Source organism: Cajanus cajan, chromosome 5 (genome assembly GCF_000230855.2).
Source record: "Cajanus cajan strain Asha chromosome 5, NIPB_CcT2T_4, whole genome shotgun sequence".
NCBI classification, from domain to species: Eukaryota; Viridiplantae; Streptophyta; class Magnoliopsida; order Fabales; family Fabaceae; genus Cajanus; species Cajanus cajan.
Genome location: NC_138521.1, coordinates 63,313,449 through 63,341,343, shown reverse-complemented (window position 1 = coordinate 63,341,343; position 27,895 = coordinate 63,313,449). Strand labels below are relative to the sequence as shown.

The 27,895-nt window shown below is 32.3% G+C and overlaps 4 protein-coding genes across 4 annotated transcripts; all 4 read left to right on the top strand.

Annotated features, from left to right (window-relative positions):
* The first annotated feature begins 3,023 nt into the window (after positions 1–3,023).
* Positions 3,024–6,145, top strand: MGD2 (monogalactosyldiacylglycerol synthase 2). Its single transcript, XM_020371020.3, has 8 exons — positions 3,024–3,488; positions 3,924–4,096; positions 4,372–4,533; positions 4,619–4,760; positions 4,833–5,057; positions 5,159–5,221; positions 5,457–5,531; positions 5,625–6,145. The coding sequence occupies exons 1-8, from the start codon at positions 3,225–3,227 to the stop codon at positions 5,880–5,882; spliced, it is 1,362 nt and encodes a 453-aa protein (XP_020226609.1). The 5' UTR covers positions 3,024–3,224; the 3' UTR covers positions 5,883–6,145.
* Positions 6,146–10,544: 4,399 nt separating this feature from the next.
* On the top strand, positions 10,545–13,159 carry ARPC3 (actin-related protein C3). The gene is made up of 5 exons (XM_020372148.3): positions 10,545–10,703; positions 10,825–10,892; positions 11,011–11,119; positions 11,205–11,474; positions 12,910–13,159. The coding sequence occupies exons 2-5, from the start codon at positions 10,890–10,892 to the stop codon at positions 13,050–13,052; spliced, it is 525 nt and encodes a 174-aa protein (XP_020227737.1). The 5' UTR covers positions 10,545–10,703; positions 10,825–10,889; the 3' UTR covers positions 13,053–13,159.
* A 1,725-nt stretch (positions 13,160–14,884) lies between these two features.
* On the top strand, positions 14,885–16,596 carry LOC109808663 (uncharacterized). The gene is made up of 3 exons (XM_020371747.3): positions 14,885–15,112; positions 15,889–15,944; positions 16,089–16,596. The coding sequence occupies exons 1-3, from the start codon at positions 15,023–15,025 to the stop codon at positions 16,429–16,431; spliced, it is 489 nt and encodes a 162-aa protein (XP_020227336.1). The 5' UTR covers positions 14,885–15,022; the 3' UTR covers positions 16,432–16,596.
* A 6,790-nt stretch (positions 16,597–23,386) lies between these two features.
* LOC109808132 (ubiquitin C-terminal hydrolase 22) lies at positions 23,387–27,895 on the top strand. The gene is made up of 3 exons (XM_020370994.3): positions 23,387–24,438; positions 24,585–24,709; positions 26,834–27,895. Exons 1-3 carry the CDS (start codon positions 23,555–23,557, stop codon positions 27,604–27,606), a joined length of 1,782 nt encoding a protein of 593 aa, XP_020226583.1. The 5' UTR covers positions 23,387–23,554; the 3' UTR covers positions 27,607–27,895.

Sequence of the window (27,895 nt, the reverse complement as noted above, 5' to 3'; positions counted from 1 at the left end):
ATAAATGTATTCAGGTGGTAAACGAGTTTATTAGAGAAATCTGATTCTGCAATTTTTATTTCAATGTTGTGGGCTGATTGTGATGGTCTAGCTTAGGTTCCTTGTTGTGGAACGGTAATTTTAGTTCACATGTAGTATTTTGTAATGGGTTGGAGTACCCCTTGTACTTCCTTTATTTTTCATTATTTGGCTTATAAAAAAAATGTACACTAATTCTTGATCTATGTTATTAATTTTCTGTTTGATAGTTATAGATTTTCTATCTATCATTTTGCTTTTGCGGAAAAAAAAAATGCATATAGTTCAAATTTTTTATTATCAATGGTACACTTGTTTTTAAAATGGTAGGATTTATTTGTTCTGAATAGGAAATCTGTTTGTTAACAACATCTCTTAATGAGAATTGTTTATCTAAGTTATATGTATTACTTAATAATAAAATATTTATTTAGTGCGTCAATGTAATTTTAAAATTACTTAAATTATATAATTATTTATATTAATAAGTATTTCTTATGAATTGCTTAACGTTTTTGTATGTATATGCAGAAGATATGTTATTTGTGGAACTTGTTAATAGAAATTCTTATTAGAGTAAAAATTAAGTAAACCGCTTAAAGTCAAGGTGACATATATAAATTCACTTAAAAAGAAGTAAGTTATTTATTTAGAAAATATTTGATATGTTTTAATGTTGTGTTTGGTAGTAAGGATGGAAGTGAAGGGAATAAGTAAGAAATAAAGTAGAAATGGAATAAAATATAAGAAAATGAGAGAGATGATTAATTTTTTTTTGGGTTTATATTGGATTAAATTAAAAAGTTAAAATGATATTATAGATTAATATACAAATATCTGTCTCTACAATAATTAAGTTTTATATTAAGATATTTTTATTATTAATTAAATCTAAATAATCAATTAAATGAATTTTAGAGTACTAAAATGTGCCTCAGTTGATATAATTAACCATATTCATCACATAATCGATTATGATTACTCGCAATATCACATAAACTCTTTGAAATTCAAATTTTGATTTTTATAATCTATTATGTAGTTGTCACACTGAATTGTGATTGTTTACAATGACATTATAGAATCACTAGAACTCAAAGTTGAGCGAGAAAAGTGAGTTTATTAGGTACTCATGTGTGTTTAAGAAGGTTAAAAGAGTATTAATTTTTTCATACTTCCCTTCAAACCCACTATCTTCAAAGGGTGTAAATAACCGTTTGAACCAAACCTTTTTTCATCTTTCTTCCCTTTTTTTTTGTTATACCAAACAAAAAAAATTATCTATTTTTCACTATATTCCCTCCAATTTCATGATGATCCTCCCTTCTACACAAATTCATTGCATTAAATGGAGTGTAAGTGATGGACTATTTAATTTTACAATTTTGTACCGTCAATTGGTGATTTATAATTGGAACCAAATGATTCAATTATGACATACTAAGATAGTGTGACGTTTGATTTGGTATCAACAAAATTTCGATGAAATAGTGGAAAAGACAATAAAATGATGAATAAATTAATAATAATAGTCGTTTACAAGCTTAGAAATAAAAAAGAAAGTGCGAGTCTCACACATTTTTTTTTATTTCTTTACAAATCAACACATAAATGAATGATATATCTAAAATACTATTCACAATAGATTAAAAAAATACTGACAATCAATTAAATCATTTTTATACATAAAATTGTAAATCTCTTTCATTTAATTAATTAAATAAAAAACAATCATTTTCTATTTAATTAATTAAATCAAAACTATTAATTCATTATTTTATTAAAAATTGATTTAAAAAATATTTATGTATATTTATCTTATTTCTTTTCTATTTCTCATAAACCAAATGTTTTTATTTCTATTTTAATTTTTTTTACTTATTCCTATTCCCTTATTATTTTTCTTTTCTATTTCTCCCCTATTTTTTTACCCATTTATTCCCTATCTATCATCAACGTTCAACAAATAATTATCTGCATTCCCTAGACTGAAAAATCAGTTTATAGAATATAAATAAATTTCAACTCTTATAAATTTTGATTTTTAAATGTGTTTGATAGATAACTTAATTAAGTATTAATTTAATCAATGTTTACCATGCAAGTGCTTATGTATAACTATTTCCATAATTAACGAGAAAATACAACTTATTTTATTTAAATTACGAGCTGTTTGCTATAAATTGTTTTAAAGAAAATATTAAAATAAATTGAAATAATTTGTCAATATATTATAAGTTGTTTTTATAGACTTTCCTACATATCAATACAACTATTTATAATTTGAGATAATCTTAAATAAATAATAACAAATTCTTCCACCAAAATCTAATAGAGCTACTAGTATCTAATATAATTCAAGTATATTTAGGATATGGTTCACTTTTGAAATCCCTAATTTTATATTGAAGTGAAATTAAGAATTGAGTTTCCTTATAAGCAAATGGACACGAACTCATTGCTTATAAGCGTTGGCGAGGCATGAATATAGAAAGGGCAAAGCAGTCCAAGGAAGTGTTTCAACAACCAATCAACTAAAAGACCGTCTTTTTCAGCAAAAGCAAAATGACAACCAAGAATCCTTCACACTAAAGCTGCAACACACGAATTATTGTACCAAAATTAATAATCATATAAATTTCTCTTTATCTTTCACCTTTTCGTTTTCTTATTTTTCTGTAATTAAAAACTTTGCAAAATAAGTTAAAATAATTTTGTACTATTAATATCCTCATGCTTCATTTTTTTGTTGTAATTTCATGGATTGAATAGAGTATGATGTAATTGTAGGTCCTGGTTTAACCTTTTTTGTCTCGCATCCTTATACCCCACAAAGTGTGGTGTAATAAGTAATAAATAACTCATATTGAACAACTCAACTCGTGTGTTTGAAACAGTACCAAGATTCGAATCTTGGGATGAGAACATTCTATCACGAGAAGCATATCCAACGGCCATGATGCAGCGATGCCACATAGCCTTAAAAAATTCCATGGCATAATTCCCACAGCCTCCACCATTATAACAAACCTACGTTACAAGCCTCTCTCACTATTCTCTAAGCCCCGTAATTCGCCGAATCTGCACCAATCATTCTCTTCTCTCTCTCAACAACAGCGACTACCACTCTCTCTCTCTCTCTTCCACCGCCGGTGAAACTCCGTTTCGGTGGCGGGAACGAGGTTTGACCGTTAGGTGAATCCTTTATGATGGAGGTTTCGGTTGCGACGCCGAGAAAGACCCTGGCGGAGAAGGTCTTCGGATATGGGAGTAGCAGCCAGAAGAGGCGCGGCAATGACGCTCACAACACGCACGACGATGATAACGACGGAGGCATGGAACTCATGGAGATTGGCGCTGAGAGGACCAAAAACGTGTTGATTCTCATGAGTGATACCGGTGGAGGTCACAGAGCTTCCGCTGAAGCCATTCGTGACGCTTTTCGAATTGAATTCGGTGACCAATACAGGGTACTCTATTAATCACTTTTCATTTTCCTTTCTTAATTCGGCTTTCTCACAGATCCCATCGGTGATAAAATCTAAATGAATAATGTTGTTAAGAGTTTTGGTTTTTTTATTTTAATCTGTTTCATTTTTCCAGCTAAAAATTATGTTAAGTTTGTCACTGTTATTTTTCTTTAGTTTTTTTTTTTTTAATTTGCTCCGTACAACAGTTTTCTGGTCGGAGATATTTTTGTGCGGTCTGTGTGTTTTTGTCGGGTATTGCTTTGTGGTCACACGGACTTTGTCGACGTTTCATTTTTTTGTTTATTGGAGTTATTTGCGCAGTTTTTTTTTTGTTTTTGTTTTTTGGAAAGAAGAAGTTCGTGCCAATAGCAAGTGTTCGTTTCATTTATGCTTCGGCGCTGATTGATTGATTAGGGAACATTTTTAATTTTTCAGATTTTTGTTAAAGATGTTTGGAAGGAATACACGGGGTGGCCGTTGAATGACATGGAGGGGCAATATAAATTCATGGTTAAGCATGTACAGCTATGGAACGTTGCGTTTCATAGTACTTCTCCTAGATGGATTCACTCTGTGTATTTGGCTGCCATTGCTGCTTACTATGCCAGGTACATTTTTCTTCTAATACTTTTATTATTGTGACTAACTTTGATTAGTGTAGTTTTGCCAACAAATTTTGATGTAACTTTATGGTTAAAAGGGAGGATGACCTTATGGACAACTCGGCCTTTAATTATTACTATTCTTTTGTCAATATTGTAATAATGGTCGTGCCCATTTGCCGCGCAAGATAATTACTAATAACAATTGGTTTCTCTGTAGCTGTAAATTTTAATAATAATAACTCTGTTTTCTAATTGGCACTGCACTCTTTATTTTTCAGGGAGGTGGAGGCAGGGCTGATGGAATACAAGCCAGATATCATCATCAGTGTCCATCCCTTGATGCAGCATATTCCGTTGTGGGTTTTAAAGTGGCAACGTTTGCAGAAGAAAGTGATTTTTGTCACTGTGATCACGGACCTTAGTACGTGCCATCCTACATGGTAATTTCACTGCAACTTCATATTTTCTTGCTTTGAAATGAAGTCCATTACATGCCCTAAAGTTTATCTTTTAAGCTCTTTCCAGGTTTCATCCTTGGGTGAATAGATGTTACTGCCCTTCACAGGAGGTGGCCAGTAAAGCCTCACAAGATGGTCTTGAGGAATCTCAAATCCGAGTTTATGGCTTGCCCATCAGGCCTTCTTTTGCCAGGGCAGTTCTTGTGAAGGTATGCATATTAAAGTGATAGGTGTAGTTTTGTTTTCAATATTGTTGGAACTGACTTTGTCTTTTACTATAGGATCAATTAAGAGAAGAACTCGGGTTGGATCCCAACTTGCCAGCAGTTTTGCTGATGGGGGGTGGTGAAGGAATGGGTCCTGTCAAGAAAACTGCGAAGGCTCTAGGAGAATCACTTTTCGATAAAGAAGCTGGGAAACCAATTGGGCAGTTAATCATCATATGTGGTCGTAATAAGAACTTAGTATCAACCCTTGAATCTCTTGAATGGAAGATTCCAGTAAAGGTAAGTTGCTTCACTTTCCTTAAACCTGAGAAAGTGAATAGTACTGCAGATGAGCATAATGGAATGCCATCCACTGAAACTTTGTTTCTTGGTTTATGTAGGTTAGAGGATTTGAGACCCAGATGGCCAAATGGATGGGAGCCTGTGACTGCATCATAACAAAAGTAAGTTATAGCAATATCCTCTTTATGTCCTCCTTCGTATGTTTTGTCAACATAAGCTCAGTTCATGTTTGGAACTGCGTCTTTGAATCACATCCAACTGTGAAACCTCTTAAAATAACGAAGAAACCTAAAGCTACTTCTTGTAGCTTTGCCTTTGACGTGGCTTTCATACTTGAGTTTATTTTGACGTGATGAGATACTAAACAGGCACTCATTGGTTCTATGAAATTTTCAGGCTGGACCGGGCACAATTGCAGAAGCATTGATTAGAGGGCTTCCCATAGTCCTGAATGACTATATCCCCGGACAGGTGGGTGATTAAATTGTTCTCCTCATTGCTATTCAGTCTCTTCCTTTTTTAATTATAATGGCGTACTAATTCTTAGCTTGAATGGTGGAACAGGAAAAGGGTAACGTGCCATATGTGGTAAACAACGGAGCTGGTGTCTTCACCCGTAGTCCTAAGGAAACAGCAAGAATTGTGGCCGAATGGTTCACCACAAAATCAGATGAGCTGAAAAAAATGTCAGAGAATGCACTTAAATTAGCACAACCTGAGGCCGTGTTTGACATCGTGAGGGACATTAATGAGCTTGCCCAGCAACGAGAGCCAGCAAATTTTCCATACTTGTTGACCTCATCATTTACTAGCCTGATCTAATCAACTAGTTGTGCTTCATTCACATTAGCTTTCTTCCATTAGAATTGACATGTACAGTTTAGTTTTTTTCTGATTATATCATTCTTTATCCTAGTGGCTTGGTTTAACTAGCATGAGCTACAAAATTGTGGTGAACAAGCTCAGGCTTTATAAGAATTAAAGGTGCTTGTGATTTTTAACATTAATGAGCTTGGGTTGTCTGTAACTGCAAGATGATTTAACATTCTACTGTGCATTTCAGTTTAATGATTTTTTTTTTTAAATTTTTTCTCTGGAGTTTTATTTAGCACTAAAATGTGGCTTTGTAGCGGGCTTCTTTACAAGGCAATATACGTTATCTACGGCTATCCTTTGGGAAGTGCGTCATATAATTTATTGTCTTGGAAAATTGAGTAGTTTGCTGTTATAGCATAGCTTAAAAATGAGAACCAAAGGAAAACATGAAGCAATGTGTGCACAATTCTAAGGTCAGTCATCCTTGTTCAGAAGTTGCTCAAGTTGTCATTTTTCATTGCAACAATTTTTTGACCGAAGCTTTAACTATATTTTCTTATAGTATTTTTCTTTTGATGGTTTAAATCCTTTATGTGGAATATCCTTTCGTCTTGAATGTTATTTAAAGGTTATAGATAGCTTGAAGATAGAGTTTTGGGATTTTCTTCAAATAAACCATTAATAGTTTATTATGATATTTGCTAGGATTTCTACTTGTAAAAAAACAAATCTTCTACAAAATACTTGTATTCAATTTTTTGAAACTTGTAGCGCATTCCAATTTGTCTTCCATGAATTCTTCTGCCTTGTTTGAATCCATATAAACCATTTGTGGTGATAATTTTCTTCTGAAATAGTTCTAAACACATTTTTGAGCATTCTTCTTTTGATACAACATCTACTTTGTTTATGGAACATTGTTGAGACTACTTTTGCAACTTTTATCTAAATTGCAATTTTTAGACATTTTTTTTATCACATGTAGTTTTTGATATAATCCCGCACTTTGATTTTCGACCACTCAATCCATCTTTTGACATTGGTTTTGCTCATATGCAAGTTCTGAACTTGTCTCACTTTGAACTTCTAAAACATGCACGACGTATGCATGCATTCGAGAATCGTCTGCCTACAGAAGTAGCAGAGTTTACTTTTTGTGCTTCTAGACACTTGCATACATTGGGGGTGATGACTAGAAAATATTACTTGTTTTATTCTTAAACATCTTCTCAAAGCAGTACCAATAGTTGAAGTGTTCTAAAATATGACTTGCTTAGAACAAAAAAACAATAAATAAAATAATAAAGAAACCAATGTTTTTTAACAACCCCAACATCAAAGAGCTATGAATTACATGTTTAGAATTTAGGGTTTACGGTTTAGGGTTTAAGGTTTAATCCATTAAAAGGAGATCTAACTAGATTGAGAAACATTAAATAAAAACATAGAGAGAAGGAAAAAAGGTAACATTACTCCATAGATCCTTTAAGAATTTGAACGACTTTCAACCTATAGTCTTCATGTGTTCAAAGTTCAAGGGAAAAAAAATAAAATAACATTGCCCTAGGATGATGAAAACAAGCACAAAGTTTCCAAATGTGTAAAATGAAGACTTTTTATATAGGTGAAATCTTGCGCTACCGCTTGATACTCACATTGCCGCCCAAGTGTTAAAACCTAATAATGTATTTTCACCTTAGACTCCTCTAATCTCATGTGACCGGACTTTTGTCTTGGATTTCCATGATTCTCATGTTTCAAGAATAGTTTCCTATCCTTGGAACGACCAAGTTAATCCTTTCTCTTGATCTTATTTCTTATAGATCAAAAATTCATCTCTTGCTCTAATGCATGAAATCAAAGAAAATAAAATTAGAATTAAAAATTCTCATATTTAATCAATTTATGTCATTTTTCTAAAAATATATATAATATTTTGAAGTACAGCCAATATTAAAAAAAGAAGTATAATATATTAAGTTTTATAAACAGATAGTTTGAGAAGTGGTTAGATATCACACTCTCATAGGACCGGTAGTTGTTGACGCAATCACAATATGTTTTATCTTATGAAAATGAAGACAAAGAGAGAAAGGGGCACAAACCGCTAATATAATCTTGTCCATTAAGTTTACGTACGCGTTAAATGACAGTGGACTTGAGGGGTATGATATTGATTTGTATATATGAATTGTAATAAATATATAGAAAGGCATTGAGTTTGAGAGTTTATTGTCAGCACACGACGATTGACTATTATAATCCCAAAATACATGATGTGAACGAAAAGCACATGCACTTGACATGTTATGTTACATAAGACAATCAAACAAAACAGCACTATTGTTTCCAGCTGTACTTTCCTCTTGCATTTCATCGTGTCTTCCATCTTTTGTTCCTGCTGTTTTGAGGGTGTCTAGATGAAAAATCATTGTCAAAGGTAGGAGGAAATGATTTTCTTTTTTTCGGTAAGTTTCTGATTAAATTAAAATCTATTGCCAAAACCATGTGGACCATTATTCTAGTTCTTTTATATGTAAGGATTGCTAGATTTGGTTGGTCTACCAGCAAGTAATAAACCAGGGATATTTAAATTTGGCATTAGAATTTAGAATTCAATGCGTGGAAAATGATCCCTCTAGGCTTACATGTCAGAGAAAGTTCGTCTTAAGTACTTCCAAGGGAGAAATGTATTGCTGATGCAGTGATGCATACCTTTCTCTTCATAAACCCCAAAGTGACGAATGATATTATAGTATGCTATGTTTTGATGACAACGGATGTCTATTAATAATAATGCCAGGTTAAAGAAGCATAAATACTAATGATAAAATATCATACCAACAATGAGTTTTCTTGTAACTCAATTAACTTGACTCGGATTACGCGACCTAAATAAAAAAGAAATCAATGAAAAGCATCATATTATAATAAAGAAATTGAAGAACCAAGTTGATCAATCTAATATATTAATATGAAGACAAGAATTGTACATAGGAAAACGCTAAACAGTGCGAACTCTTTTAAACGAGATATAATAACAATACATGTTATTCTTTGGAAATTTTTTTCTCTCGTATATGTTGGTTCTTGATGCCACCATGTTTACTAGAGGTGAGTAGATGGTTCAAGTCCTATAGGCTGGCCTTTAAGCTTGTGAACTTTGCGGATAAGAGATTTTTTTTAAAAAAAAATTGTATAATTATATTTAATTTTTGAATCTTGGTCTATAGTAAAGTTTATAAATTTGACAGACTTATCTATGAACTCTTAGGTTAACTTTTATTAATTAATTTTTAAGATATTAAGACTATAATATATATATATATATATATATATATATTTATTATTCTAAAAAGTATAACAAAATAAATAAACGAATACTAACTCCTAATGAAAGTTATTTGTATGACGTTTGTTATCACTAACTAAGAAAAATTAAAAAAGGGACAAAAGTTCCAAATAAATAAGGATGTATTATTAGAGGTTTCATACTTTAATATTTGGTTGTGTATTTAAATTTTTAAATTATTAAAACATTTAAATTATATTTAATTAGTTTGTATTTATTATTTAGATTATTTTATAAGATATTTTGATGCTTTTATTATTGGAAGTTTGAAACTATTATAAAAATATTTATAATAATTTTAGTTTTATGACACTTTAGTATTTAATATTTAAGATTATTCTAAATGTTGGTGCATTTTAGTGTGATAGATTTTAATTTAAAATTGAAAATAATTTTTTTTTAATTTTATGCATGTTTTTTAAATCATTATTTTAACTCTTAGACTGATTAATTTATCCACGGCTTTTGACATGGCAAAAACTAATTTAAAAAGAAGTTTATTTATTTTATGAAGTAAGTATGTTCGATTATTTAAAATGTAAGATTTTCATTGATTAGGCCTTAAATAAGTTGGATCAATCTATATATTAGAGATAACAAAAAATTCATCTCCACGAATATTAATAAGTAAAATCGGCTATGAATTTTAAATGGATAATTAAATAGCTACTTGCTTAATAATGAAGTGAGAAAAAGTAATAAGATACCATACATACAGGTATCCACATTTTAAAAATATTAAAAATACTTTTAATTATATATAAAATAATTTAATTTAATTTAATTTTACACTAAATATATGTATCATAATTATTTATTTTAGTATAAATATATGTTACAAAAATATTTTTTAATATAACTACACTCAATCTCTCAAAATAAAGTTTTGTATTTTATTTTTGCAATAATAATAATGTCAAAAGTATTTCCGGGATAACACACCTTCTATTTTATAATTCAAAATAAGAATTTTGACTATGTAGACACAATTTAATTGATCAAATAAATACATAAGAATGTTTATTCTATAAAAATAAAAAATAAGTGGTAGAAACTTCAAAATAAAGAATTTAATAAAGATTGGGGAAAAAAATCTAATAAGTAGTTTTATAAGACCTTGTTTAAATAAAAAAACATTAAAAAAATCCACATGCATGTAAAATTGTTAACTAATAGCAATCTTAGCATTTATGTTAATTCAACACACAACTCATAAAAATCAACAAAGAAAATGTTGTTATCGATGAAAAAAAACCTAACTAGGCCATGCTACAAAGAGTGTCCGGTTTGGGCTGAATGCTTGGGCTCAGCTGAAGGCTGGCCCACATAAAATTATCAAGCTTCTCTTCACTTCTCTGGTAAGTGTTGTCGACAACGTAATAAACTCTAATTATTGTTCTCAGATCGCATTCCCACAAATTACTTCGTCCACAATCTTGATTTCACGCTCACCTTCGCATCACCTAACAAATTTGGTAAATTAATTCATCAATTTACTTTAAGTTTTGCAATTATTGTTATACATTTATCAATTTCTTCTCATTCCAAACAATTACATATTTATATGCTTGGATTGATTTTTCCCTTCATTTCCAGAAACGTTAGGGATTGAAATTGAGTTCTTCTGAGCAAAATTTGTTCTTATCACCGACACAACAGAAATGGTACGGGGATTCAATTCATGCTTATTCAAAATTCATAATTTGGGGGGCGGGGTTATCAAATTTTGATTCCCAATTGAAAACGGTTGTTGTTGTTGTTGTTGTTGTTATGTATGAGAAGGTTTATCACTCTAGTTTTGTGAATGAAGATGGAGTGGATAGAGCTTGTGGGTGCCCTCTTCTTCCTCTGAAGAGCCACATTAAGGGACCTGCTCCTGTTTCAGATCAAGGTTTCTATTGCTTTTTGTGGTGTTGTGGTTTTTGCGTTTTCTGAATGTGGAATATGCTCTTACTGTGATATGATGTGTGGTGCAGACACAACTGATATCGTGGATGAAGCCATCACCTTCTTTAGGGCCAATGTGTTCTTCAGAAACTTTGACATTAAGAGTCCCGCGGATAAGCTTCTCATATACTTGACCTTTTACATCAACGTTGCTCTCAAGAGGCTTGAAGGTTGCAGGACCTTGGCTGAAGGAACCAAGGCAATCATCAACTTGGGCCTCGAAAAGGTTCCTGTCCCCGGCGAGTCTGGCTTTCCATTTCCTGGCCTTTTCCCCCTTCCTCAATCACAAAAGGAAACAGGTGAATCCTGTGATAATTACTCCTTCACCTTGATGTTCTTATTAGTAGATGGATACGCTTAGTTTAATCATATATATATCTTCAACATGTTAATGTGTAGTTTTATTTAATTGGTGCCCACCTTCCAAGAACTGTGATATATTATAGTATGTGAATGGGTTTTGCTATTCATTGTCTTTATTGGTTCTTTAACCATTTCTCTTAGGACAATAGTTAGTAAATTGTATTTGAATAATTCCTTAATTATTATATTTCAATCAATTCCTTACCAAAGATTTGATACCATCTTCACATTTGCCGGCTTAGTACACTTTAAACTTACATGATCAAATGAGCGGTGTCTAAGCCTCAATGTCTGGTGTTGTTTGAAGGACAACAAATTATTCTTTTTGAATTTTGGGTACACACCCAACAAGGAATGTCTACTCTTTGGCAAAAAAATGAACCATTTGTAGTACCTTCCTTCCATGCATTATCAGTATTCTACTTTTCTGAAGGTAAGGATGCTAGCATAACCCTAGGCATGAAGCTAGATAGGTATCGTAAGAACTTAAGAATAGAAACATGGAATGGAGTGATGCCAAATGCTAATGCATTGATCATGAGAAACATGAAGAACTCAAGTCTGGAAAACTGTCATTCAGAGTCATTTTAAACAACTAACTTTTACTAACCAGTAAAGGTGTGTTTGGAAAAAACTTATATAGAATGTAACATACATTAGCTTCAATGACACAAGGTAGTTCTTTCTCCGTTTACTGCTTTGGAATTCCCAGACTTCCATTCAGAGGCTTTCAAATTGCAATCCACACACACACTAAGTGACTTTATGTGGCTGTTCTAATCCAAATTTTACAGTGTTGCTCAGGTTAACTGGTGCTTGGATTTCAACTGAAAGAAATAGATAGAAAATAAATACTTTATAAAGAGTATAATATGTACTTCCTTGATATGTAAAAAAATCCTTGGAATAAAAACTTCAGTTCTATTACTTTATGCATCTATGAAGAATTTTGAGCTTGTATTTATACCGGTACATGTTGGTTATTTTTCTCCTTGTATATATTTGTCATTGAGCCTTTTTAAAGAGTCCAGACTCCACTCAAGTGGGTTTTTGCGTATTTTTTCAAAGAGCTGATGATCCATCATTGTCCGAACTCTGTGTTCAAGCTCATTGAATATGATTGTAATCTATGTTTCTTGGTGCAATTGCCACTACTTTACATAATTAATGATTAGAACTTTGTATAAATACATTGAGAATTTGAGATTGCACACTGCATGCTGGCATACATTGACCTTTTATGCATTGTTGTGTTTACTGTCTTATGCAGTTGCTATTTAATCAACATTTTTTTTTTACCATATATATATATATATATATTTTTTTTTATATGCTCTTATATTTCAAGCTTTTGTGATTTCAACGATGCAGAATTATTCAGAAATTATTTGAAGCAGATAAGGGAAGAAACAAGTGGGAGGTTATTGAGCGTTGCATACAGACCTAATGGCACTCCAAATAAATGGTGGTTGGCATTTGCAAAGAGGAAATTTATGAATATAATCATCCCTTGAAGTGTTGTGGAGAACATGCAATTCTTGAACCATAGATTATATTGTGAAAAATACACTAAAACATTGTTGATCTGCCAATAATGAAAATATTACATGATTAGAAACAATTTTTTTTATTTATTATTATTGGAAACTAATTTTTGAAATTGTTTTGTAGTTCTTAACCTAACTCTTGGAAATTACTTTTTGAAAGGATTAAAACTTAAAATATACTTTAAGAAAGTACTTTTTGGAATTATATTTTTATTTTTCTAAAATGTACTTTTTAAAAGTATAATTTTACTTTTCCTGAAAAATATTTTCAAGGAATTTTTTTTTTCAAACAATACTTTCTGGAAGTATATTTTTACTCTTCTGGAGGATATTTTTGAAAGTATTTTTTTTAATTTTTTAATGGAAAGTATTTTTCAGGACAGTAAAATTGAAGAGGATTTGGAGAAGAAAAAAAAAAGACAATAGGGGATATATTATAATCAAATAGTGGTGTATTAAAAAAAAGGCCTTTTTGTTTTTGTTTGATGTCTAAGATAATTGTTATTTGAACTAATGCAGTTTTCAAAATGGTTCGGTAACGAGTTGAACGTAAAATAATAGCCGAAAATAAAGGGCCAAAGCCCAAAGGGGCGCGAGATCCGAAGCGACAATTTGAAATCTAAATTTCAAATCAGTAATATTTCCTTTTTTATATATTTTATTTCATTTGTTTGGTTTTTACACATGTATAATGTATTAAAAAATGTAGTTAATATTTTACTTTTCACCAAAGTTGTTATGCAATTCTTTTTATATATTTTTATATTTAATATTAATCATATTACTTTCATGTATACTTTATATATATATATATATATATATATATATATATATATATTTCACTTTATAATAAAGTATTTGGGATATAATAAAAAATACATTTAATGGTCAATTAATATTGTGAAATAATAATTAAAATGGAACATTTTTTTTTTGTTTAAACATCAAACAAAATGGAAGAAAAAAGTATATAATAAAGAGAAATTATATTTGTACAATAAATTCTATAATAAGTTATACAACAAAGAAAGTGAAAAGGTCAAAAAAGAAAAATTGTAATACACTACGGAAGAAAAAATTAAATGATATGGTAAATATAAATAAATACACAAAAAATAATGCTAACTTCATTCTTATAATTATATATATAAAAAAATCTAACTCAACAATATCAATATAAACAATTAAATCAGTTAGTTTTTTATTTAATAAAAATTACAATGACGTAAATACATTTTAAATTTAAAAATCCGCGTATATTATTCCAATCTTAGTATGATTTTAATGGTTCATTAGTTAATTTTAATTACTAATATTATGATATAAATTTTTATTATAAAATATCAGTAAAACTAAATAGTGTAAATAGTAATTATATTTAAAGACATTAAATTAAAAATGAATTTTCTCATCCCAAAATAACTTATAGTGTTAAATAAATGCATTTAATTTAATAAAGGAATATGAATGAATGATTAATTAATAAATTCATAACAAATTAAAGATATAACATAAATTATTAATTAATATATTTAAAAATAGAACTATATTTTCTATAATCAAAACTAAAATAATAGAAGGATGATAATGTTGAATGAATCAATGAATCATTATTTTTTTCATCAAGTCAATGAATCATTATATATTGTATGTGTAGCAAATCTCTATAATTCATTACCCAAAAAAAATCTCAATAATTAAAAAAAGGACAGAAATGGAGTTTGGAAATTGAAAAATAGTTATAGCCCACTTTCAGAAAAAGTAATATATATAAAATATGGGTGGAAGTAAAGAAATTGAGAGTGTGAATAGCAATTTGGTTCACAAAAACCCTAAACGGTGGAGAATGTGGGGTTTACACTAATCGGTAATCAGATTCGGACCAAAGCCATTGACTTGTCTTCTCTCTGCCTCAGCTTCATACTGTTCTCGTCGAAATGGAGGTTCACGTTCCTACCCACTTACCCTCTCTTCTCCCCGCTCTCGCCGCCGACACACTTCTCGCCGCCGCGCAATCTATCGCTTTGGTATTTCAGTTTCTCTCCCAAAACCCTCTCTTTTCATTTCCCCTTCAATTCCACCTCTTTACTCTGTCCTTTACCAAATTAACAACTATGTTAACGTTTGCAGAATTAGGGTTTGTGTGTTTCACTGATTTACTTGCTTGAAACAGCCTCCTTAGTTAGGTCAAAGCAGGGATTTTTTTTTTTTTGCCTGCAAGTGCCTTTCGCATTAACTATAAGGATCGTCTTCAATTGTGTTTCATTGTTTGTTCTTCATTACTCTTCTAGCTCCTGTTTTCAATTTAGTTAAGTTTGTCTTTGATTGATGTACCGTTTTTGTGCTACAGGCTTTTGTTTAACATGATGTGATTTGGTGCTATAGATGCTATTTGTCACGAGGAAATATGCTATAGATGCTTTTGTGTTTGTTCTAAGTATAAACTATTGTCTTAGCAAGAAGTATAGAGGGTTCCAGACAAAGATTTGATGTTTTTTGTTTTTCCCCCCATTAGTTTGATCTGTGATCTGTCTGTTCAACACTTCAGTTTGTCTTTGTTAGGATTTGAGGCGAGAGAGAAACTGTTGACAAGTTACAAGCTAATTTTAAACTGTTGTTTATTTCTTGAATATGTACAAATCTTAAAACTGGCATCACAAGTGTTCAACATGTATGCCATGGGTTTAGTTGGTTTTAGATCTATCAGATGATGAGTTCAAACTATAGAATATCCTTGGCATTTGTCATGTATTGCATGAATTCGTTAAACAATTTAATTTACTTTTGTTTGTTTTCCTCCCAGATTGGTTATCTGCTGACTAATTCAGTGTCACCAAATTTGACCTCAATGGATGGAAGGTAAGAATAAACTGAAGTATCTCAGTGATATTAACTTTACTTTCTCACTTTACATGTCTTCTAACTTCAGGGAAGTCAAATTTACCTTGTTTCAAGGTAATACAGTTACTTATTATTTTTATGTCTATGTTAAATCCTGGTCAGGTTTCCTTTAGAAGAACTTTTTGGGAGGAAACACGCTTATCTAGAAAACAAAACTGGTAGTGAAACAGAGGATGATGAGGATGGAGATGACGACGATGAAGATGGACATGATGAGGATGATGATGCAGAGGATGAAGAATTCTCAGGGGAGGAAGGCGAGGAAGAAGGGGATCCTGATGATGATCCTGAGGCTAATGGTGGAGCAGGAAGTGATGATGGGGATGAGGATGACGATGACGATGGTGATGAGGAAGATGATGATGATGGGGAAGATGAAGAGGAGGATGAGGAGGAGGAGGAAGAGGAGGAGACTCCACAGCCACCAGCTAAGAAGAGAAAGTGAGAATTAATATTCGTGGCAAATTGTTTCCAGGGAATGCATTTGAGTCGAGCTTTAGTGATTAGGACAGATAAATTAGCAACCTTCTTGAGTAGACTTATCTTGCTTTATTATGTGTCAACGATGATAATTATTCTATTAGTATTTCTCATTGTTTCTTCGACTTTACCTTCTTGCTGCCAGTTATTATCGTTTGATACTTTTAGAAGGAAAAAAATGTCTCAATCGAATCAGTTTATTTTTTATGCACTTTAAAAAAATGAGCTTATGATTCGTATAGAATAGGGTCCAATCTAATTTAGCTGAACTGATGACGGAGCTGATTTTTTTTCTAAATTAGGTCATTTGCTTCACTGGCGTAATTCTTGATATTTATGATTTGATACTTTTACTAATAGTAGGATACTGTGATGATGATTCTGTCCATGCATGGTGTGTTTCTGAGTCTACATGCATAGGAATAGGATATTTATATTTGGTAACTACTTACCGGCGACTTGAAAGCTTAATTTGGTTACAATGAGAAAGGCAGGTGGCGTTGTTCATCGTGTTCATTACTGCACTACTTCAATGTGTGTGGGGGTCTCATTTGATGGATTCTATTCTTCAACTAGTAAATTTCACATCATTTTAACTAATAAAGGAAAGTGTTTAAAAACAGATGTTAAAATTTATGTTATTAGTCATAATAAGCATAGCAATAAGCAATTAGATATATCTTTTTTAGATTGTCATACGCATGAAATTCACATAAATTTTAACTAATAAAAAAAGTATTGAAAAAAATGTTAAAAAAGTATATTATTTGTCGTAATAGGCATAGCAATAAGCAATTAGATATATCTTACTCTTTATGATCCTTAAGATGTTAATAAACATGCTCTTATTTTTTTTTACATTTTTTTTAGAAAACATACACTTATGAGTGTAGAAAAGTATATTCAAATTCTGATGTACATACATTGATAACAATGATACAAAAACCATCTTCTAAGTGCTCAGCCAAAAAGAAAAAATGATGGATTCTTCCATTTGCTAAGACAATTATAGCATTTTTCTTGCTTTAAGAGTTTAGGATTTATGTGACACAAAACAACAAAGACATTTTGTAACTTGTCCAAAACATGCATGTTAGTGTTTGTTGCTAATACTTTATCTTCCTGTTGTGTTTCTAATGTTCACCTTCTCAAACCTATATATAGAAGATTCTTACAACATTGAGGATGTTTGTGAATTCTAAATTGAAAATTCATATGCGCTTTTTGTAAGCCCTTTTCAAAGAATCTATCAAGTTTATATTCAAAGTTTTTTTTTGGTGGATGATTAGTGTAACTTGACTATAACATAGTCTTTAGTTGCACGTTGAGTGGTCAAAGTATTTGTAACTTACATATATTCACCTAGTGAGTTAAACACTTGTAAATCTTTAATTTTTGTGTTTATAAGAGTCAAAAGATACTCAACAAGAAAAAATATTGGGTGAAATTCAATACATGTTTGTGACTAGTGGTGTGTAAATCTTGAAGAGACACAAAATACTTGGTTCACACTCTTGGTTGAATAGTGAAAATCCTTCAATGATGAAGAGATTGGACGTGGCTTTAGATAAGACTATATCAATATAAAAACCTTTGTGTTTCTTCTTTTTTCGTGCTCTCTTTTATTTATTGGTCAATTTACTAGTTTTGTTTAAGTTAACGTATTTGCTAACTTGTGTTGAAAAAATGTCAAGCAAAAAGTTTTAAAATACAAAATTCAATTCTCCTTCATAAGCATTATTTTGTGTTTTTCATATGTAAAATATATGACCCAAGGTTTTGCATGAGTAAAAAAAAAAAAAAACTAAATGATCATCTACCCATTAGCCTTTTTATGCACTTGTGAAATTTCAATCTCTCATAGTATTCATCATTGATTTATACAAAAAAGTAAATAAAATCAAGATCTTACATGAAAAATTGATACGTACTTTGAATCACATTTTATCCATAGTTTCTTAATATTTACATCTCATGCAACTTTGAGAGTAGAAAATGCTCTCTAAAGTTTCACATTAGCACATTTGAGAAATTTAAATTATGCAAAAAATAATCCTAACAATCAATAGAAGGATACTCTTTATTAAGAAGTTTGAATGTCGAAACATTCCTACACACAAAGCTTTTTAACCATCAAACTATCTAGAAGTACTCTTGTTAACCTTATTCCAACTAATTGAAGGAAACTCTCAATTAAGAAGTTGAACTTGATAAGAGATCCAATTCCCTAATTTTATTAATGTTTAAAGTTAGAACACACAAGTTAAGAAGCATTTCATAATAGTAGATTATTGATATATTTAGTTTATTTTTCAAAAAAGAGAGAAAAAATGAATCAATAGAGAAAAAGAAACAGCAAAACAAGAAAAACTTATAAGTCACTACACTTACAACAATTCAGCTACTTTGCAACGAAAATATAATTTACAACATATCTAGGATGGTCATGTAATAATTATATAAGCAACATGTAAGTCATATATGTATAGGGTAGAATGATGAACTACTGAAAATAAAAACCTCACGGACTATGTACATACCATGTACAAATATAAATACACTATATAAATACATAATTGTATACAAAATAAATCCTACGCTACTAGTCAAGCATTTATACACTACCCGACTACATTTGAGTAACTAATAAAATAGAGCCACCATCAATGTGACTCACCACCGACTGCACAAGCCATCCCCGTAATCTTGTCCTACTCCCATGAAAAAATCATGATCAGCATAGTTTCAACCACAGGGAAAAATACAGGGTAAGGTTGTGAAAAGAATTCAACATATAATCATAGCATTGATAACAACATAACTACTTACAACTAAACATGTCAACTTTAATATCTTTCAACACAATAATAATATCATTAGAAACAACTTTAAACAACTTATACAACATGATAAACTTAACACATTCAACATATCAACATATATAAAACATATCACTAATGCATTGTCACACATATCAACGTATAAAGATATTTTATAATTGAGGTGAACAATTTAAGTAGTTTGACCTTACTGAATCACAGTAGTTGGAATAAATTATAAATAATGGTTGACACTGAGGACAAGATAACATAAAGCTAAAAACAACAACTAGTATAAACTAGATTGATTTCTCATATTTTACCATTTAAATTAGGAAGTCTAGTACTACTATCAGTAAGGGTGAACACTAACTTGAAACCCAACCCAAAATAAAAAAATCGAGAAAAAAAAGGTAAATGGATGGGTTCGAACGGGTTACCAATTTAGGCGAGTTAAAAGTGTGGTTTAAAATGGTTAATTTTGATCGGATTTAGTTCGAGTTTTTGGACTCATCGGTACTCGAATCCAATCATCCAAACAAAATAAAGGCTAAAGTGATTATCATTTAGGCCCAAAACTCATCTTTAATCTTTATTGTTGATGCACAAATAACTATGGTTGAAGGTGTAATTTGTAACTTTCTTTTTTATATCATGTACCTAAAAAAATATTATAATATTTAAATTATTTGAAACTTTAATAGTTTTATTCATTTTGACTCTAAACAAACTAAGTAATATTTGAATGACTGAACGTGTTAAAAATGATATAAGAATTGAAAAGAAAGTGATAATAAATTGAATAAAAGTTTTATTTGGATCAATTAAATTATTCAAAGCCCAATACATTCCTATTCGTAGAAAATTGTGCGATAAAATCGAGACCCGTAAAACCAAAATCAGCCTAAATCGATAAGTTATTTGGTCGGGTTTGGGTCTAAATAATGTAAATCACGGATTATATCGGTTTGGGCTATATCGGTCCGAAACTGACTGTACTCGACCGTTGATCCCTGCTAATTATCAAGGTAGAATAGTTTGGATATGGGTCTACCACATCATTAGTTTGCAACAATAAACCCCCTATGGGATTAACCCATCAACTACCCTCCAAGTACTACGCCCCTCTGATACTAGGTTAGAGACTAAGTCCCCAACCTATTGCTTTACTTGACTGGTCATTTTATACATGAATACCTTGATGTTCCCCATATACGGATATCACATAAACCTATTGGGGACAACGGAAAATAACTTAACCATTTAGAAGCCAACTTACTTATTAAAGGATTTCAATTGAGCTTTTGGACCATCACAACGTATATTCACACAATGGAATACTCAAATTTTGAAAATAACTTTACTTTCCTCTAGTTTTTATATATCGTAACTAAGACATGTATCTAACTCATATGTCTACAGCTTAAACAACTTTAGTAGCATGCAACTTATACAACTTTATTAACTTCCAACTTCTCAACATATTCACTGACACTTAACATATTGTCATTCAATTGTACAAACAACTTAAAACAATGTATATCTTATAACTTAATAAACTTCATCAATTATCATCTATAAACAACTTTAAATATCATCATTCATATAAAAAAAAATCCGTAATATTTCAACATTTAATAACTTAGGATATCATATATTACCATATGTTATAAGAGAATTAACATATATCATTTTTGACATATAATCATCAACTATCATACAACGACAACTTCCATATAACATAACACAATTGGAGTTTCACTATTCCAATCAAACTTATCTTTATCTCATATGAAAGCTAAAAGGTTATCCACATCTCTTATGAAGACTTTAAGTTCTAACTTCATCATTTACTATACTGAAAATCACAAAAATCATAATAGTTTGCCTAAATGCTAATAACGACCTTTGCTCACTAAAAAAGGTCATAAATTGAATTATAAACCTCCTTTTTTAGGTGATTCCAAAGCCATTGAAAAGTTAACATCTAGGGCTACAACTTTTATCAAGACAACAAAGTCTAACTCAAAAAGCATTGATCGCTCGGTCCTTTCAAATCCATTAAGCAAATTTATTCTAAAGACACCCATATTCTCATCCCCAATTTTGCTCTGTCGTTTCAAAATCACTCAGCGAATTTTTTCTAAAGACACCTCTAATTTTAATCTTCAATTCTGCTTGATTGTTTCAAAATTGCTCAGCAGATTCGTCATAGAGACAATCTCTGTTGCCTGCAATTTTGGAATTTCTAAGCCTCTCTAATCCATCCTAAGCCCACCTACAAGCATAAAACTCAAATCTAAACCATCAAAATGATTCTAAACCATCAAAATGATTCTAAACAACGTATAAAACATCGAAACAAGTTCAAATGAAAAATGCATGCCCTCAACAATGAGATATTAACAACTTTGGATTTTGGGTTCATCTTTCCCTGAAACCTCGACTTTTCAACTTAAACAATCATCTAAAAAACGACAAATCAGGCCACCAATGGGCAAATCAACAACACATTCAACATCCAACAACAAGAAGAAAAACAAGCTTCCCTTTCCTCCACTCCTAGTTCACGAATAGAGGAAGAGAAAAGAAGAGTTTTGGGTTATCATACGACTCCAACCAATGCAAACTCTCGGCCATTAGCCTTAAGTCTTCACTAATCTTATTCATATCAGCTATGGAAATGGTGAAAGAAGGTAGCAACAAGGAGGAGAGAAGATTTTCTCCAAAGAGCTCTCCACTTCTTCTCTCAAGGTTTTCCTGAAAATTTGACTTATGAGGAACAAGCACTTTCAAAGACATTGTTACAAAACTAATCCCACAAGAAACACATTTTACCTCGTCAACTAATAACATCACTTTCACTGCCACCATTCAAAACAAACAAAGACTCCACTCTATTGGCTCCCACTTAGGCAAGAAAATTGACAAATTAATTTCATTTACAAAGAATATGAGAATTTTGAAAATATAACTGATTAACAACATATTCTCTATAATATTCATGATACGATTAGCTAACATATTGAACCTTATATGCTTCCTAGACTAACTTGATAATATGTAGTGAGTCTCATAAGCAATCCAAATGTCTATATTGAACATCCTTAAAAGTTAGCTCTTTGTAATAATCTATTTGTCTCTACTTAATACACTAAGGAAAGGAAACTCTCACACTTCCATATACGCCAACAAAAAATGACCATGATTATCTTTATACCACCAAATTTCTCCCATCTAGAATTATTTACACTACTTTTTATATTAAGCATTTACCAAATTATATTTAGTATTTTTAGGATGTTTAATAATGCTTGTGAATTGTCTAAAATAACTTTATTTAATATAAGATATAAATACGATTTATTTAATGTAAATACTTTTAAATATTTAACATATGTAGGATTCTTATTTGCAAAGATTAATTTAAGGGTTAAATAAGTTTTTAGTCCTTCAAATTTTAATTTCTCTTAAATTTTTTTGTTAACTTTTAGTCTTCTATTAATTTTTTTATCACATAAATTAGCTTTTGAGTTTAAGCTTCTTATATTAAATAATGATGTGTGCTAATAAGTCACAATTTACTTGATTATTGATATTCATATTGTTGCTTAGTAGATATTAAATCATATGACATATCTTTTTATAATGTTTTTATAATAAAAAAATAGTCTAACCAAGAGTTAATAGAAACATTGTCATATGATTTGTCATCTATTAAATATTTATATGTATGTCAACAATCCAATTAGTTATAATTTATCATCACATAGCAACCGTTAATTTAAAAGATTTAACGTATATTATTGGTCATAATATATGACAAATAAAATAATAAAAGATTGAAAATTGACAAAAAAAATTAAGAAGAAAGAAAAATCAAAATTTTAAAAATTGAAAGAATAATATAATTTTAATAATTTTAAATAGAAATGTATATTGAAAAAACAATCAATAAAACTTGAAATCCTTAAAAATTTGTGGTTAAAAAAAAACAAAAAGACATGACCGAATTGGAACCGAAATAGCAACATATTTTTACCTATTAAAAATATAGAAAGCAAATGGTAGAAAAGAATGTGAAGGCAATAAGCGTGGGAGAAGCGAGGCAGAAAGTAGTGAGCAGAAGCTTAGCACCATACTTACCATACGGAGTGGAGTCTCAATGCTCTCTCACTCTCATTCCTCCAATCTCAGCCGTTCATTCTCCGATCCATGAATCTTAAGCCTTAAGCTACTCAGACTTAGGGTTACCACATTATCACCGCCATGTCCTCCAAAATCAACGCTCAGATTTCTCCCCAGCCCTGTCCCCACTTGGCCGAGTTCCGCCGCAACTCCACCAAGCCATTCCTCGCTCTCCACAACTGCCTCCGGATCAAGCCTCCCGGCGGCCGCGCCGCCCTCCGCCGCGATCCTCACGAGGTCCCGCGCTGCGCCGCCTGCGGCCTCTCCGCCCCCTCCCGCCTCCTCGCCTGTGTCACTTGCGCCGCCCTCTCCTGCCACTCCGCCGCCGCCAGCTGCCCCTCCCACGCCGCCGCTCACGCCGCCTCAATGCCGCCCGGCCACCAGATCGCCGTCGACGTCGACCGCGCCGAGCTCTTCTGCTGCGCGTGCCGCGACCAGGTCTACGATCGCGACTTCGACGCCGCCGTCGTGATCGCGCAGACCGCCGCGTCTTCACTTGGTGCGGGCGAATCGGCGACGATTCCGTCGCCGCAGCCGGAGAATCTCCGAAAGAAGCGCCGAGTGGATTACCGGCCTTGGGCGCCGGATCTGCGCGAGCGCGCTCTGATCGGAACCTGCTCCGGTCCGATCGACGGTACCGGCACCGATCCTTCGCCGGATTTTCCGCGCGGATTGCGCGGATTGAACAATTTGGGAAACACGTGCTTCATGAACTCGGTGCTGCAAGCGCTGCTCCACACGCCGCCGTTGCGGAATTACTTCTTGAGCGATCGGCATAATCGGTTCTTCTGTCAGAGGAGGAACAACGGTGACGGTGATGGTGGTGGCGGCGCTGGGAAGAGAAATGGCGGCAACAGTGGGAACAAGAATGGGAGAATATGCTTAGCTTGCGATATGGATGCTATGTTCTCTGCTGTGTTTTCTGGAGATCGTGCACCTTATAGCCCCGCGAAGTTTTTATACAGGTGCGTGTGGTATGGTGTGTAAGTTTTAATTGAGTTAATGTAGTTATGGTGTTTTAAATCATTATTTAGGGTTTATGTTTCATTATAGTCACTTTGTTATAGAAAGTTTTATCTGTTTGGTTAGTTATATTGCTGTTATGTTTCAGTTGGTGGCAGCACGCAGCCAACCTTGCCAGTTATGAACAACAGGATGCGCATGAGTTTTTCATTTCCATGCTTGATGGAATCCATGAGAAGGTGGAGAAGGGTCGGGCTAAGCCACATAGTGAAGGTAATATGTTCTGAGAGTGACACCAATTTATTCTTTTCACCTTATTTGAAGGGCTTGTTACTATTGTTGTAATACTTTTTGGTTCGGAAAGAGGGGATTTGGTTTGAATATTTTGGCACGAAGGGGATTTCTTGTATATAATTAATATCTTTTGTAATATTCAATTTAAAAGTTTAAACAGAATGTCAAAATAAAATTAAAACTTGTGAGGAATGTTCTGAACTTGTTCTACTAGAAACTTTAAGCTGGGCTACTTTTGATTTATACAACAAATTATTTTATGGACAAAATGAAGTCTGCCGGTCCTGGGTAGCATGACATTGGTTTGAACGTTTGTCCAACTTTTGTGGAAGCCATGGTTTCTTTTTTGTTTTCACTCAAATTTTTAACATGTGTTTATTTCTGTGTATCTTTTTATGTTAATTTCTGTGTATTTTATTCATGTTTCATAGGATTAGTGTACCATCTTTTAAGAAACAATATAAGGATTTATCAATGCAAGTCTTTTTGTCCTCTTATTGTTGTCAAGGGGGGCTTCTTTAATGACCAAAATCTATGTTGGCCTAGTTTAATCCTGTTTTATAGGTGAAAGCTCACTGTATGGTTTAGTATTATGAGAGAATTTGAAACCAAAAGAGTAATAGGATACTTGTTTCTACGGTATTGAGCAGCAGCATTGGATTGTTAAGAGCACAAAACCTTTAGATGTTGTAAGAGGTTAATCTGTTACCCTTTTCAACAGGTGACTAGTTGATGAATTAGCTCAAATTAATCATAGTTGCAACCAAACTGATTATAGAAGATGATCAATAGACTGCCACTGTCTTGCTGTCTTCAATGTCTTTTTACTTTTTTTTTTCTTGCTTTCAAAACGGTTCAAAATACTATTTAAGATAACAGAGTTATCATAATATTTAACTGCAGGGTGAGGGTTTAGGTCTCTTGCTTGTTGCCCTAGGAGTTGACAATTGCTCAAACAATTAGGGCTAATTTTCAACCACAACCTGCTGTCGTGATGGTGTTAGCTGCTACATTCCTGTGAGTCCCAGTAAGTCAATTTCTGCTTAGCCTATTCGTTTAATCAAACAAGAGATTCTAGACCAATTGCTGCTTATGTTAACTCCACCATTTGCCTTGTTTAGGCTCTAGTTAACCAAAGCTTTCCCTATCCTGGAGAGAAGGTTGCATTAGTTTTCAGCCTCCATGAATGTGTTGCAGAACTCTGAGTAATCCTTTAATTGCTGGGTATGATTTTAGCCTTGATAGATGTAGTTCTTTCTTCTTTGATGTGTTACATCTGACATTAAAACACCCATTTTCTGTCCTGTCTCAAGTATTGGCGTTCCTTGGTTTCGAAGCAGGTTCTGTTTCCTTATTCTCTTAATTAGAGGATGACAAAATTTAGGTCAACTGTCAACTGTTCAAGAATCAGTTATGTATTTAAGATTATGTGTTTTTGAAGTGGACTCCTGAACTCTGGAGGACCTAGGGATAATGCTAAAAGATTGTTCTGGTTTTAACTGTGAGGTGCAAAGTTCTCCCCTACACAATATTTAAGAGGCTATAAGATGTTAATTTTCATTGGACCTGTAGTCAAATTCTTGTCATACTTGGCTTATAACGTGTAGCGATATTAAGACAAATTCTGATGGCAGTGAAATTTTAGTTCCAAGTTCCAACTTGTTGAGACTGTCAAGTTAGACAGTCGATCCTGTTTTTGTGTTTCAACTCTTTAAATTTTTATTTTCTGTTTTTCTAAATATAAAAAAGGAATGCCAAACTAATTTTATGTATTTTTTCTTGTATACAAAATTTCTCAGTAATTTAAATTGCAAAGAAAAAGAGTTATTTCTCTTTGTGCATTTCTAAAAGTTTATTTTTACACCTGGACAATGATTATACAATTAGAAATCCTTTCTGCTCTTGAACACCTCAGTTCATCAGGGTCCGCCATGTTTTATAATTTTAATGATTCTACAAGGTATTTATTTGCTACCTTCTTTGTGTGCTGAAGGATTTTAACAAAATAGCTGAAATCTTCTAGAAATGTAAGGTCTGCTCTTAAACTGATGTCATTTTCTTTAGGTAACCCCTTGTATGACCACATTTTCACTAACGGTGCAGGCAATGGTGATTGTTGCATTGCTCATAAAGTATTCTCTGGTATCTTGCGATCAGATGTCACGTGTATGGCCTGTGGTTTCACATCAACTACTTATGACCCATGCATAGACATCTCACTGGACTTGGAACCGAATCAAGGGGGTTCTACCAAGATGGCTACTGCAACATCCAATCATTCTTGCAATGGCGAGGCTGATTGCATGAATCCAAGCCAAAACTGTGGAACATCTACCCTGATGGGATGCTTGAAGAGATTTACAAGAGCAGAGAGATTGGGGTCAGACCAAAAGTTTTTCTGTCGGCAGTGTCAGGTGAGGCAAGAAACTCTCAAACAGATGTCCATAAGGAAGCTTCCCCTTGTTTCTTGTTTCCATATAAAAAGATTTGAGCATTCTTCAACAAGAAAGATGTCAAGGAAGGTGGACCGTTACCTGCAGTTCCCATTTTCACTGGACATGTCACCTTATCTCTCATCAACTATTTTAAGGAGCCGGTTTGGGAACAGGATCTTTCCTTTTGATGGGGATGAGCCTGATGCTACAGAAGAGTTATGTTCAGAGTTGGAGTTGTTTGCTGTTGTCACGCACTCTGGTAAGCTAGATGCTGGCCATTATGTTACTTATCTGCGATTAAGTAATCAATGGTACAAATGTGATGATGCTTGGGTTACTCAAGTTGATGAGAACATTGTAAGGGCTGCACAGTGTTACATGATGTTCTATGTACAGAAGATGCTTTACTATAAAGCAACTGATAAACAGGTCGCCTCATGACTGGCATAAGAGATGGTCCAAATCATTTGTATACCATGGTCAATATCAATTTTCATTCCAATGATATGCCATGGCTTTTACATTCATACATGGGGAAACAAAAAAAGCAAAGGAAAATATAATGTATTTGTATCGCTACTAGCGAATCTATGATTTTCAGAAATGAATTTATACTTTCAAGTTGGAGCTACAAACAGCCAGAATTTTTTAGGCACTCCAACTTTTTGGAAACTTGGGTGTGAATTTCTTAAAAATTAAAATGTTGTTTATGCACCCGGTGCTTGGAGTC

What these genes read in the sequence shown, in the direction of transcription:
- MGD2 (XM_020371020.3), top strand. Translation starts at nt 3,225, where the DNA reads ATGATGGAGGTTTCGGTTGCGACGCCGAGAAAGACCCTGGCGGAGAAG. An exon ending in ATTGCTGCTTACTATGCCAG is followed by an intron (nt 4,097 to 4,371) that starts GTACATTTTTCT and finishes TTTATTTTTCAG; the next exon opens with GGAGGTGGAGGCAGGGCTGA. An exon ending in AGTACGTGCCATCCTACATG is followed by an intron (nt 4,534 to 4,618) that starts GTAATTTCACTG and finishes AGCTCTTTCCAG; the next exon opens with GTTTCATCCTTGGGTGAATA.
- ARPC3 (XM_020372148.3), top strand. An exon ending in TGCTCCTGTTTCAGATCAAG is followed by an intron (nt 11,120 to 11,204) that starts GTTTCTATTGCT and finishes TGTGTGGTGCAG; the next exon opens with ACACAACTGATATCGTGGAT. An exon ending in TCAATCACAAAAGGAAACAG is followed by an intron (nt 11,475 to 12,909) that starts GTGAATCCTGTG and finishes TCAACGATGCAG; the next exon opens with AATTATTCAGAAATTATTTG.
- LOC109808663 (XM_020371747.3), top strand. Translation starts at nt 15,023, where the DNA reads ATGGAGGTTCACGTTCCTACCCACTTACCCTCTCTTCTCCCCGCTCTC. An exon ending in CCGCGCAATCTATCGCTTTG is followed by an intron (nt 15,113 to 15,888) that starts GTATTTCAGTTT and finishes TTTTCCTCCCAG; the next exon opens with ATTGGTTATCTGCTGACTAA. An exon ending in TTGACCTCAATGGATGGAAG is followed by an intron (nt 15,945 to 16,088) that starts GTAAGAATAAAC and finishes AATCCTGGTCAG; the next exon opens with GTTTCCTTTAGAAGAACTTT.
- LOC109808132 (XM_020370994.3), top strand. Translation starts at nt 23,555, where the DNA reads ATGTCCTCCAAAATCAACGCTCAGATTTCTCCCCAGCCCTGTCCCCAC. An exon ending in CCCGCGAAGTTTTTATACAG is followed by an intron (nt 24,439 to 24,584) that starts GTGCGTGTGGTA and finishes GTTATGTTTCAG; the next exon opens with TTGGTGGCAGCACGCAGCCA. An exon ending in GGCTAAGCCACATAGTGAAG is followed by an intron (nt 24,710 to 26,833) that starts GTAATATGTTCT and finishes CTAACGGTGCAG; the next exon opens with GCAATGGTGATTGTTGCATT.